This window comes from Sebastes umbrosus, chromosome 21 (assembly GCF_015220745.1).
Source record: "Sebastes umbrosus isolate fSebUmb1 chromosome 21, fSebUmb1.pri, whole genome shotgun sequence".
In the NCBI taxonomy this organism is placed as follows: Eukaryota; Metazoa; Chordata; class Actinopteri; order Perciformes; family Sebastidae; genus Sebastes; species Sebastes umbrosus.
This window is the reverse complement of record NC_051289.1, coordinates 7,223,997-7,238,788: the sequence shown is the minus strand read 5'-3', so window position 1 is coordinate 7,238,788 and position 14,792 is coordinate 7,223,997. Positions and strand designations below refer to the sequence as shown.

The following is a 14,792-nucleotide window of genomic DNA, read 5'->3' as shown; positions in this document are numbered from 1 at the left end:
TGAGGTGGTGGTGGTCGTCCTTATATAAGGTTTTTGCTTCCAGACAGGCTCAGTTTTCAAAGCTAAAAACACCGTGCGCACCTGCTGGTGTGTTTACGGTAATTGCGCTCCATCCCTCTGCGCACCGCACCGCGTCTCTGCCTCCTCTCTGTCTGTCTGTGTCTGTCTGTCTGCTGGAGCTCGCTGCTTCAGATCCGAACAAAACACATGAACGCATGAAGTCTGGGGGTCTATTTCTCCACCCTGCTCAGCACAGAGACCTTGCAGTGTTGCACGGTGAGGAGACACTGAGGAGCGTCTAGTTTATTCTCTGCAGGATGTTTTGAGCGTCTGGTGTCGTCTGGAGGGTTTTTCTTCTTCTCCATTGCGCACACAACAAGGGAGAGAGAGAGGGGAGCCGCTGCTGCTGGAGAAGAAGAAGGACTTTTAGTGGGTTTGGTTTGGATATCAGGACATATTCGTCGTTAAAATGACGATGTCCGTCCCGGAGAGGAAATCAGGATCTGAGGGTAAAGAGGAGGAGAGTGAGGATGAGAGTGAGATCCTGGAGGAGAGCCCGTGTGGACGCTGGCAGAAACGCAAAGAGCAGGTTAGTGGGGTTTTTGTGTGTCAATGTGTGTTTTCCTTTAATTAAAATGCAACTAATCTACTCATTAATGACGAGATGAATCACATGCAATCTTATGCAATTCTGCAGTCGAGGTGTTTTTTGCACCATAAATCTAACACACTGACATATTTTGTTTTTGTTTGTTTATTTGTTTTGCACAATTTAACACTATATAACATAACAAAAAATATATAATGATAATAATAATAATAATAATATTTAATATATTTATATATATTATATATATATTATATTATATATTTAATAATAATAAAAATAAAAATGTATAATTATAATCAATTAATAATAATAATTAATAATAAAGAAATATAAATATATAAAATAAATAAATGAATAAATAATCATAAAAAACAATTAAAGAATAAATAAATAAGAAACATACAAAATAAAAATGAGGTAGAATTAATTATTAATAATAATAATCATCATCATGATTTATTTGTTTTGCACAATTTAAGACTATACAACATAACAAAAAAAATATAAAAATAAAAATGTATAATTATAATCAATTAATAATAATAAAGAAATAAAAATATATAAAATGAATAAATAATCATAAAAAACTACAGTGATAAAATATACAGTGCAGGAAGAGGCAAAAAACCCACCAGGCTTATCTGAAGCCTCCACCTAGAGACAAGATTAATAATATGACTACATAATAGTAATAAGAAACAATTAAGACAAGATATATATATATATATATATATATATATATATATATATATATAGTTACACCACAGTCAGCTGTAATGTCAGTGCAAAAATAGATTAGTCTTAATATTTTATCACCTATTTTGATAGGTGTTACAATTTTTTTTATTTTTTTTTATTTTGCACAATTTAAGACCATACAACATAACAAAAAATATAAAAATAAATGAATAATATACAGTGTAGGAAGAGGCAAAAAAACCCCACTGGGCTTATCTGAAGCCTCCACCTAGAGACAAGATTAATATAAAGAAATAATATGATTGACAAGATATATATATATATAATAACAACAATAACAATACAGTAAATATATCAAAACAATACAGTAAATATATCAACATATCATTATTTATAACATATCCCTTGATCTACTTACATGAAGTCTATATTTTAGTGTGACAGGAATAGTTTGCTCATTTCACCACTTAATTGTTTGTATGGAGGATTTCTGTCCATTGAATGATTGTTTAACTCTTAATTCAGGTTTGCAAATCACACATAATATACTGTGGGTGTGTAAACAAGTCTGTTCACTTTATGGCATGTTGTATCATAACAGCATGCAGGTTGTGCATAATCCAATAGAGAGCAATTTCAACCAAATATAGACATTTTAAGTCAAGTCTATTTTATTTAGGGAACCGACTACTGTCAACTGTTAAACATTTGCTGGTACCAGCTTCTTATATGTAGGTATTTTTTTAAAATTTTATATCATAAAGTTGATATCAAGGTCTTGGATTGTGTTGGTTCGCTAAAACAGGGAATTTCGAAGATGGGAATTTTATGGCATTTTATACACAAAATGATGATGATACCAGAGATAGGAAAACATTATAATAAAAATAATAATTAAAAATAAATACATAAGAAATAGAAAAATAAAAATAGAAAAATATGATGAATTAAAAATAATAATATAGAATTAAGGACGTTTTGAAAAATTGTGATGTGAATTTTATGACATTTAATGCACAAAATGATGATGATACCAGGGAAAGGAAAAAATAATTATGATAAAAATAATAATTACAAAAATAAATAAATACATAAGAAATATATAAAATAAAAATGTTTAATAAATTAAATATGATATTGATGATACCAGAGATAGGGGAAAAAATGATAATAGAAATAAAAAATATATAATAAAGGATTAAGGAAGTTTAAGGAAATTGTGATGTGCACATCTTTGTCTGTCCCAGATCTACAGCTTTATTTATGACTCTGCCACCTCTCCATGTGAAGGTCAGCTCCAGGCCAGACAATACATTAAAGAAAATAACCCAGTGGCCTCGCTTGAAGCTTCCTCACCCATAAATAATCCCATGTTTGTTTAATCAATCATCATCGATGACTCATAGAGTTGCAGCACCGTTTCTGTGACATTCCCAGCTGCTGAAACCTGTCTACATGCTCCATGTGAGGAATATAAGAAAAGTTATTATCAGAGAGAAGAAACGTCTAAACGTCTTTTTGTTAGGCGGCGGGTGTCGGCTCCACTAACAGCTCCAGATAAGGCTGAATATTTAAATTGAAGGTTATCTCTCGAACGCACACGGCGTCCTCTGAACGCCGCCGACCACCTGACCTCAATGCTCTTTCTGTGCCATTGAGCACTCACAACCTACTCCCACCCTGATGGTTTTCCACCTATTGATTACCCATATGGGCTGCCTCTGCTGTCACATGTCCATCCACCACCCCACTCTGAGAGCACCAGTCATTTAGGGCTGGTTGCTATAGTAACAATCCATATCAGAATATCAATATGTTTCTGATATGAGCATGAAAGTAGCATAAAATAAGCAGATTTATGTTCAACGTGATGAACCGTGTCCCGCTGGTTCACATTACAGACAGACGTCATTATACAGGAACTTTAATAACCAATTAAATATATTTTTAATCACAATTTGCTTGGAAACCTTAATGTGGGAAGCATCATTTTGAGATATAGAGCTCCAAATAATGACTTTTTTTTAATACTATCAGCCAGTTTGACTAATTGTTTTGCCTGGTATAAAGAACAACTTTATTTTGAGACCACAGTTTGGCTTGTGGCCTTCATCAGGGTCCTCATAAAACACATTACAAACAACATGTAAATAGACCTGAAAATAATTCAAAGAGGTAAAAAGAAATATGACAGACATCTATAATTATAATATATTTTTACCTCTTTGAATTATTTTCTGCTTCATGGTCTACACTATTTAAATGTAATGTGTTTCATGATGACCCAGTCAATAAAGTTGTTTTTTATACTACTATAAGTGTAGCTGGAGTTTTGACATCTTTTTCCCTTCTCCGTGCACCTTGGAAGTAGGTGAAATTGTGCCAGAAACCCTGACTCTGCTTCTAATTGTTTTTCCTATAAATGTCAGAAAATAGCCTAAAATATCCGTCATAAGACCGTAAATCCAAAGGTGACGTCTTCAATTTGCTAATTTTTTCCAACCAACAATCCAAAAGTCAAAAGGTATTCAGTTTACAATCACAGAAAACAGAAAATCCTCACATTTGAGAAGCTGCAAACCAGCATTTTTGGTAAACATTTTTGCGTGATAAAAGACTTTAAACAATGAATCAGTTATCAACATTTTTGTACATTAATCTTCTGTTGATTGACAGAATCAGATTTACTGACAAGTAGTTTTCACATACAAGGAAAAAATACTCTTATCGACATGGGAGTGGACAAATATGCTGCTTTATGAAAACGTATGTATATATTTATTATTGGAAATCAATTAACAACACAAGACAATGACAAATATTGTCCAGAAACCCTCACAGGTACTGCATTTAGCATAAAAGATATGTTCAAATCATAACATGACAAACTGAAGCCCAACAGGCAACAGCAGCTGTCAGTGTGTCAGTGTGATGACTTGACTATGACTTGCCCCAAACTGCATGTGATTATCATAAAGTGGGCATGTCTGTAAAGGGGAGACTCGTGGGTACCCATAAAACCCATTTTCATTCACATATCTTGAGGTCAGAGGTCAAGGGACCTCTTTGAAAATGGCCATGACAGTTTTTCCTCGCCAAAATTTAGTGTACGTTTGAAGCATTATTTAGCCTGCTTTGTGACAAGCTAGTATGACATGGTTGGTATCAATTGATTCCTTAGGTTTTCTAGTTTCATATGATACCAGTATCTTCACTCTAGCTTTAAAACTGAGCCCGCTACAACCTAAAGATCGCAAGGTGCGTCAACGCGTTATTATCCCATTAACTTTGACAGCCCTATTCATAACATAAACATAGTAAGAGAAATTAAAATAAAAAAGCAAGTATTGCAACAACCAAAAAACATAAATACATAACAGAAAAAAAAATATGAAAAATACTGTAAAAATATGTACAATATATCTGAATAGAAAGGAAGAACTGTGCAGAAATGTGCAGAATTGATTAATTGATTAACCGGGATGAGCTTATGATCATAATTGTCTCTATACTATCATTAAGGCTAAATGATTTTAAAAATAAATATATAATTGCGATTATTTGTGACTGATTGCGATATGATTTGCGATATTAGAAGGGATGATCATTTTGACATCATTATTCTCATTTTTGTTAAGAAATTAAATGATTATGGTGTGTTTTGCGGGGATCTGTAACAAACAAAGATGTTTTATTAAGTCTGTAGAATATGATGTGTAGGCCTGGACATCTCTGCAGCACCACAACATTTAATCTAAAATGGTATTTTGACACACAGTAGCAACCATATTGCGATTTTGATAAAAAATGTGGCTGAATTGTGCGGCCCTAATTATCGTTACTTGCATTGATACAGTCAGATTTAGCCTTGCTTTTTTTTATGATGCAAAACAAGAAGCAAAACTTCGAGAATAACAAAATAAACCGATGTTATCTCTGTTGGGACAAGCTGAGCCAATAAATGTTGCCAACATATTCATAAAGCAGCTCCAACAGGTTAAAAACACATCTGTCGTAACCTGTTAAGTCGCTCTGCTGTTGATAGACGAGTACGGTGCAGATATATGAAATAACCAATCACTTGTGTTGTTTTGATGCGTCCGCGCTGGAAGGCTTTCTCCTCTCTCTGCAGCAGGCCGGGGTGTGTCTGAGCGGCAGGCTTGAAACGCTCACGAATATACCCAATAGCAAATAAGTCAGTGGGTGAAAGTTGAGAAGACACGCTGCCTTATCTGTTATTCGGCAAACACAGGCCGCAGTCACACGGTCAGCACATGGTATTATTGCATTTCGTGGCTGTTTTCTCAGGCGGGAATGATTTAAACCTCGTCAAAGTGGATGAATGCGTTGCCTTCAAAGTCAGTTTATACCTCTTGACTCAACACACAGAGTATTGATGTTTCCGAGCGCTGCTGGTGTGTGATTGGAAAGCAAAGCTGTGTGAGCTGAAGCATAATAACTGTAAAGGCGGTGTTTTGCATTGTGGTTTATTGCTGGAAATCTTTCCTGGCTCAGATGTTTGTGAGAAAATAAACAGGAAATATTTCCCTCAAGTTACAACACGAGATAACACAAGAAGTTGTTTAACATTTTCTATTCCAGGACCAGATAAATTAAAATGGGTGTATAATTATTGCACACAGTGTTGACATACAGCTGCTCTCTTTGTGAACATGACTTGCTGACGGGTGTCACGTATCCTCTGATTGAGTCATCCGTTTCTTCCCAGAATGTGGACATTCAGGCACAACATTACACAAAGACAAAGCAGTGATTCACTAAATATTGCTATTGAGACATGAATCTAACAAGTTTATCTCACAGCTTTGAGGAAAACAAAATCCTCCTCATTTTTCCGTGAAGAAATGTTGCACAATATGTACAGAGATTAGACACCGGATGCTCTAAAGCCAAGGTTTTCATACTATGAGGCGAGACCTGAGGCAAAGATACTGTATGAGTTGAAAGGGAAAGGTGCATGCTGGTGTTCTTAAAACAACGGGAAATTAGTTCTTTTAATTTGGCCCGCTGATTTGACCCACGTATTAACGCTGTCAGCAGTTAACGCTGCAGATTAAGTTCTCTTAAGCCTCCAATCATGGCTATTGACAGCGCGGAGGCATAAAAGGGCTAAAAGATTATGTTTCTGGGTTGTCTTTCCTTAAATCTGTCCGTCCCATTCTCATGGACATAACGTTTTTTTGCACAAACCTCCACTTGGACTCAGGGATGAACTGATTAGATTTCGGTCAAGGTCCCTGTGACCTACTGGTGAGGAGAGTTATTTCCTCTCACGCAGGTTCAAGACATACGTGGTAGTTGGCCGTCGGCTGTAGTCTTTGCGGTGTGTTCAAGGGCAACTTTTTTGGCCAAAAAACAGAGATTGCCGCTGGTTCTTTGATGTCGGTTTGTCTGGGCCTTAAGAAGGGGGAAGCCCTAGTTTTTGGCCATAACTCAAGAATGCATATGCTAGTTATGATAATTTCACACACGTCTAATAGGATAAAATTATGAAGTGATGACATTTTGGACAGTCATGGATGTAAACTGCAACTTGACCGGTTGGCGGAGGCATACAACCACGACGCAGTAGTTTTTCAGTAGCAAACAGGAGAAGCTAATAGTTAATTCGGCATACTTTTAATGGTGCCAATTTATCCAAATGTAAACAAATATATGGCAAAAAAAACAGGGCTCAATTGTAGCCCACAGCTGACTAACTGCGTCCATGGTAACCTTATAGCTCCTGTCCCCTGCCTGCTCTAAAGAGTGATTGTCTGTGTCATGACAGCACAGTGGGAGTCCCATCCAGCAGAGACTCAGTCCACCCTGACCTGTCACACTGAGCTCTTTTTATTATAGTGCAGCCTTGACGGAAGATTATCACCAACCCCCCTGTGATCCTCAATGTCGCAGCCTCACAGACCTCCTGAAGTGAATCCTCACCCATCCCCTCTCTGTGGTGCAGCAGCAGCACATGCAGCACTCACTCCAGTAATTGCTCCATCTTCTATTTCCAGGACCTAGCTCCATCCGCTGCTTTAACAGAGTGATGACAATATAGCAGCCTGGGTCGGGCAAGACTGCATTCATTTGTCATGGTGTTAATTCACGAGCTCAGATGAATATGTGAGGTTGAATGTGGTGGGCAGACGCCGCTTTCTGCACTCGTGTGTTAACCGAAATCTCATGCATATGTTAATGCTCGCAGGCATGTGTCAGGATTGAGAACATCGAGGCACATAGACACGTACAGCCAGGTGTGAGCAATATGAAAAAAAACTAATATTGCAATCTGAAAAACAGACATTTTGACATGTAAAAAAAGGTTTAAATAATGAAATAATGATGTCTGAATTCAATTTAGCTGCTTTGTTTTGGCGTACACACTTGAATAGAACAGAGACAAATAATAAATCCATGATATTTACTAAAATATTCTAAATCACACAGTTAAAAGTCATTTTTTTTAATGTTTTGCTGGAATAAAATTCTATAATTTTCAAAACGATATATGAAAATAAGCCCACAATATGCAGCTTTCATCAGCTGTGTGGTTGTATTGATTTTATTTAGCGCTGCCTGCGGTGCTCATTGGATCCCATGATGTTTTACTCCAACAAGTTACTGATACACAAGCGTGTTTTGCAGTTTAAACATACTGTAGGCAGCCTTGTTCTCTGTGAAGCGCTGTGTCTTATCCATAGTATGACATGTGACCCTATAGGATAAAAGTAAGAAATACAATTAGAAACAACCACAGCAGTGTATCATCATTAAAGGGAAAAATTGCCAATTCTCAACCTTATCTCTATCTACCTGAGTTAAAGATATACTGTAGTTTGAAAAACGCCTGCAGTTGTTGCCGATGTTCTTTGTGTCTCTGGGGCGCAGCTGTAAAACCGGTTGTTCTTGCTGCATCCAGCTCCGTAATTTGACATGACAGTTGGCAGGCTGGTCTCCTACACAGTTCGTAGCTATACGTATGAAAAGTAATGCACTGTAATTGGTAAAATATCCCACTAAAATAAGATTGTATGTAATCCACATCATCATGAACCAGGAAATATAAAGAGCGACAAATGCTGCGTAGGGAGGTCAGACAAATTTGATGTTACCAAAGACCTAAATGATGTCTTCATATTGAAGTTTTGTCTGATTAACACTTCAAATCCAAAATATATTCAATTTCCAATGACATAAAACAGAGAAAAACACTCAATCAGAGGTCGGCCACACTCCACACATTGGGATAATTTTATTAGTCAAATGAAAGACAACCAAAAATCATCACCACACATTAACCAGGATGTATGATGTGCTGAAAACCTGTCGTAGTTTTTGGATGTTTTCCACGTCTGAGGTCGTAAAGACGAGCTGTTAAACTGAGCAAACGAACCCTCGGCGTAGGGCATTGCCCCTCGTAAGCCCGTGTCAAGTTGTGGCTTGCAGTAAGCGCCGCCTGTTCCGAGGGGGATCCTCCTAATGACTTACGCTCCATAATAATCCAGCAGTGCAGGCATGTTTGCTGCTTTGACAGCTGCCCTACGAGGAATGACATCCACTCCGATTTCCCTGGAGGGTAAACAGAGCAGGGAAAGTCAGCTTTGATCCACCTGTTAACATGGTCGCTGTGCCAACCGCGGTCCTCCCCGCCGGGTGCCCGGAGCTTTACTAGGAAACACATTCACACCCATTCATTCCTAGAATACAAAATAATGATTTGTGCAGATGTCCATTGATTTCTGGTTGTTTTTAGCCACGCCAGCGGCATGGCTTTAGGGATAGTAATGTTGCTCTGTCTGTTGGTCAGTCCACCACTTTGTCCAGACTTAAATATCTCAGCAACTACTAGATGGATTGACATGAAACTTTGTACAGTTGTTCATGGTCGTCAGAGGATGAATCCTACGGACATTGGGGATCCCTTCGCTTTTCATCGAGTGCCACCATGAGGTTAAGATTTCTTGGCTTTTAGTAAAATATCTCAATAACTATTAAATGGATTAGACTTTGGTACAGATATTCATGGTGCCCAGAGGATGAATCTTGACTGACTTTGGTGATCCCCTGACTTTTTCTGTAGCACCACCAACAGGTCAAAGTCTTCACTTGTCCTGTCAAATATCTCAATATCTACTTGATGGATTGGCACAATATTTTGTACGGACATTCATGGTTCCCAGATGATGAATCCTAATGACTTTGGTGATCCTCTGAGTTTTCCACTTGCACCACCATGAAGTTGTGGATTTGAGTGAAATATCTCAGCAACTATTGGATGGATTGACATGAAAGTTTGTACAGACATTTGTGGTCGCCAGAGGATGAATCCTACAGACTTTGTGGATCCCTTTACTTTTTTATCAAGTGCCACCATGAGGTTGAGATTTGTGGTTTTGAGTCAAATATCTCAGCATCTATTGGATGGATTGAGATGAAATTTTGTACAGACATCCGTGGTTCCCAGAAGATGAATCCTAATGACTTAGGTGATCCTTGAGTTTTTCACTTGCGCCACCATGAGGTTGAGATTTGTGGTTTTGAGTCAAATATCTCAACAACTGTTGGATGGATTGCCATGAAATGTTCCACACAGGATGAATGTAATAACTTTGGTGGACCCCTGACTCTACTAGCGCCATCGTCAGGTCCAAATTTTTGGGGTTTGTGATCAAATACCTGCAAAACTAATGCCATCCCATCAGCCTCAGAGCTGGACACATCTGCATGTTTGTAGCAGTACAGGTGTGTCTCTGGGAGGGAGGTATGATATCATCTGTGTGACTGTTAATTAAAGGTTATTCCAGTTGATCCTGCTGGCAGGATAGTAGAGACCTGCAGCTCCGCCTTCTCTCAACGCATGAATGATTAAATGACGCTGTGTTATTTTCCCTCTCGTGTGTGTGTGATGACAAACTGTATTTTACAGCCTGGGCGTCTCTTACACCCAGCCTGCCAGATTACACTAGAGATAGCGTGCTATTTCCAGCTGTCATTGTTCAATTTTACTACACAGCTCTCAGTCGGCGGGGGTGTTTAAAAATGAAATTGCAAATTAATGGTGTCGAGCTGTTGTTCACATGAGCTAATTGTTGTCTTCTGTGATTTTGAGACTGCTTTTATGCTCGGGCGGAAAAGCGGAATACTTTCTGATGTTTACATGTATGGAGGAGGCCTGTTTATACAAAACAGCAGCACCTGCTTGAGGGTTTAAGGTGATCTTTTCATCGGTCAGCGTCTAGACAGGGATGCTAACCAATGAGTCTCCGCCCTCGGACATACTCTGTTATCATCAGCTTGTAATATTGAGCGCATTCCAGGAGTTCATTAGAGAGTTACTGTGATAGCTGCAGCTGGCATCTCAACTTTATTGCAGGTGAACAGAGGAGAGGAGGGAAGTCTTCATGCAGCACTGTTAAACGTTTCCAGACAGAATCTTGTATTAGCAAGATTATTAAATTGACCTGTGTAGTTCCTGTTTTTGAAGAGTCCTCTGTCTATGAGTAAATCAATCGTTCCTGCCAATTATTTGTTCAAAGCCTAGAAACTCGTGTGCTTCATAAACTTATTGGTTCCCTTTAATTTAATCATTTGTGTCCTTGAAATACTTAATTTGTTCCCTCGTTCCCTTACGCAACATCCCTCATATTGTGCAGACCATGAATACAAACAGCCAAGTAGGATAAACCATTTACACCAACCTCCCAGTTGTAGTTATAAGTAGGAAAGATGAGGAATTTCTCTCCCACTCGGCACAAAGAATAAGCGTCAACAAACTGAAGACGGCAAACTACAGAGCGTTGATGTAAACAATGCTAATTTTAATATAAGCTATTTAAAAAGTGGCTTTGCGGATGTTTTATGAGGTAGAAATGCGTTAGATCTCAAGGATAATCACGATGCTTTTTAGTGATAAACAGTGACTTTAAACATAACTTTTGTTTGTTAACAAGAAAACTCCACTCTGCACCTTTTAAGGAAATTGAGGGAATGATTTATCAGAAATATTACACCTTGACATCTACTGAGTTCCTTACTATTACAACTGGGAGGTTGGTGATTGATTTATTGCAGCTCCTGTCAGTGGAGAAAGTGGTCTATCTGCCTCCTCTGCGATGTATTTTTTTCTCGTATGATGTTTAATATTTGTGAGTCTTGAAAGGCGCTCTTGCTTTTTTATGTTCACAGACTGACATCAAATGTTGACATTTACCCAAGTCCTTTTTCTGATCAGTTTTTTCCCCTGCTATAACTCCATTGAAGCTGTCCTGAAAATGTCATGTTGGGACAGTCAACACTGACACTAAAGAACTAGTGATGTTTGGAAATACAGGTTACAAACACAATAGTTTTAAAGGGGACATATCATGCTCATTTTCAGCTTCATACTTGTATGTTGGGTTTCTACTAGAACATGTTTACATGCTTTAACGTAAAAAAATACATTATTTTTCTCATACTGTCTGTCTGAATGTACCTGTATTCACCCTCTGTCTGAATCGCTTCGTTTTAGCGCCTATCTCTTTAAGACTTCCTCCAGAAAAAAGCCCAGTCAGCTCTGATTAGTTGATGTGAAAAATATGGTGCACCTTTGCACCATAGATACTCAGATGGGGGGCGGTATATTCTAATGAGCCTGCAAAATCAATTTGTATTTAACCCACGTAATTGTGAAGCAGGAAGTATAAAGAGCGACAAACGTCATGTAGGGAGGAGGTTGGGATGGATTGGCGGGTCAAAAAACTCTCACACCAGGAGACCGGTGTTTGTATCCCGCGTGAAACCAGAAGTCAATGTTGATATAATATATATATATATTTGTCACGTAACTTACGTACTTAAGTTACGCCACTTCCGGAGTTAATTTAGCCCAAACCATGATCTTTTCCTAAACCTCAGCAAGTAGTTTTGTTGCCTAAACCTAACCAAGTTGTTTCCTGAGAAGATGCAAGCTTATTTTGAAAAGACTGGAGCGGAAATTGACAGGTGCGTCACATGTTGCTGGACAATCATAAGAAAATGCACTAAAAAGGAAGAATAACTTCTTGTAAGATATCATACGAACCGTTATATGAGGATACATGTGGCATGTGACATAGGAAGCGGAGCCAAATCTGAAGGGCTTGTTGTAGCACATGTTTTCTGATCTAGACAGCCCACAAAAAAGTGACTGGGTTGTCTTATTTCATAGTTTGTGGGTTGGTAGGCACTCCAGATACCCAAATGTATGTACACAAGCACTGAAAAAGTGAGTTTTTCATGATATTTCCCCTTTAAAAGCTGCTGTTTCTGTCATCCTGCATGGACAGAAACATCACAAAAACCTTCCGCCTGCTAAGAATAAGTCCTCTGTGTATCAGGTCCACTACAACACATTGTGATCTCAATAGCCTTGAGCTGTGGTGTGAGCTGAACAGGTGCTGTTCAACCTATTAGGCTCCATCATGACATGAACAGGCCTCACATCAAGCAGTCATACATTTAAACCTGAACTTTTTGGCCTCGGAGCACTTCCCTGTTTCAATCTGTAGCTGAAGAAGACATTGGATCATGTGATCTTGAGGGATCCCGTCACCTGGGTGTGAAATGTGAGCAGGTCGGGCCAGCGAGGCCTCTGGGGGGGGTCATCAGATCTGATGGGAGATACTAACAGAGAGGGATCTGTCAGCGTTTTCCACTCCAGCTGTGTGAAATGGAGCTACCCAGATTTTCTGCCAGTCGGACGGGAAAGCTGGCATGAAAAGGAATCCTCTAGGAATGGCTGACATGTCTGCAGGACTTCACCGAGCTGTCATAGTGGTTCACGTCACATGACACGTATGCCTCTGAGCAATGCCTCGCGCTTACTCAAGCACGCTTTACACACAGTCGGCAAGATCTTCCAAAGACGGCTGTTTCCCAGAGTCATCTTTTCACAAACGACTGTGAAATGACTGTTTAAATGTTTAAATGTCGGCATATTTGCAGAACAGACCTCAGTTTTTATATTTCTTGCATCCCTGAATTCATGAGGATTTTGGCAAATTATCACACAGAAACAGAAGTATTAACAGCACCATTTGGATTTGCATAATTCAAACTTTATTGTGCCATCATTATTCATCTCTCTTCATTTACCAGCGTCTACTGTTAATGCCTCTATTTGCAGTTAAATGAAACACACTGTGTGGAACTCAGATTCTGTACTTAATATTTCTAGGTTTTTCTTTTCTTAAACAGTCCGACATCCCAACAAAATATTTCCAGAAGAGCACCAATGGAGCTTAATCACATAAAGTTATGCATATGAAATCCATAGATGTAAGACAGAAAACATTGTTGATAAATGTCAGGTTTTCAGACTTAAAAAGCATCTGTTTGGACGGACTATTGTGCAGAAAGAATCAACAGTCAAAGAGAACGAAATCAATTGTAGAAAAAACATAAACCAGTTCAGGAGCAGTGTTTCTGTGGGGGAGAGTAACTTTGCAGACCTTTTACATGCACAAAAAGCTTTATAACACACTAAAGGAAAGGGAAAAAGCACAAATGCATAATAGGTCCTCTGTGGCTGCATGTGTTATAACTAGGGTTGTCAATTGATTCAAATATTTTATCGTGATTAATCGCATGATTGTCCATAGTTAATCGCGATTAATCACGCATTTTTTATCTGTTCAAAATGTACCTTTTAAAGGGAGATTTATCAAGTATTTAATACTCTTATCAACATGGGAGTGGGAAAATATTCTGTTTTATGCAAATGTATGTATATATTTATTATTGGAAGTCAATTAACAACACAAAACAATGACAAATATTGTCCAGAAACCCTCACAGGTACTGCATTTAGCATTAAAAATATGCTCAAATCATAACATGGCAAACTGCAGCCCGTCAGGCAACAACAGCTGTCAGTGTGTCAGTGTGCTGATTTGACTATGACTTGCCCCAAACTGCATGTGATTATCATAAAGTGGGCATGTCTGTAAAGGGGAGACTCGTGGGTACCCAGAGAACCCATTTTCATTCACATATCTTGAGGTCAGAGGTCAAGAGACCCCTTTGAAAATGTCCATGCCAGTTTTTCCTCGCCAAAATTTAGCGCAAGTTTGGATCGTTATTTAGCCTCCTTCGCGACAAGCTAGTATGACATGGATGGTACCAATGGGTTCCTTATTTGCGTTATTATAGCGTTAACTTTGACAGCTCTAATATATACAGTTTGTGATTGCAACCCATGCACTACATTTACACCATGAACCTCATTCTTTGAGAGAAATCTGGCTATTGCAGAAAATCTCAGAAGGAAGTGAAGCAGCAGTCTGCACCCTTTAATAACGTATATCAAAATATATACAAACCTCTGACGTATAACAGTGGAAACACAACCGAGGGAATTTTCCTGGTCACATGCAGATCTTTGTCTTGTGATGCTGATGCACACATACACTAGGTTATAATAATAGTTTTGGGCTCAGTCTAGTTCCTGTCTTGTATT

At 38.4% G+C, this 14,792-nt stretch overlaps 1 protein-coding gene across 2 annotated transcripts in view; it reads left to right on the top strand.

The window, feature by feature from the left end:
• Positions 1-211: 211 nt before the first annotated feature.
• The window catches only part of LOC119480451 (nuclear receptor-binding protein 2-like), a 36,162-nt gene continuing 21,581 nt past the window's right edge, over positions 212-14,792 (top strand). For both annotated transcript variants that reach the window (XM_037756692.1, XM_037756691.1), the window contains exon 1: positions 212-589. In XM_037756692.1, the coding sequence (XP_037612620.1) occupies positions 470-589 (120 nt within the window). In that variant the 5' untranslated portion in view covers positions 212-469. The remainder of the gene's footprint in view (positions 590-14,792) is intronic.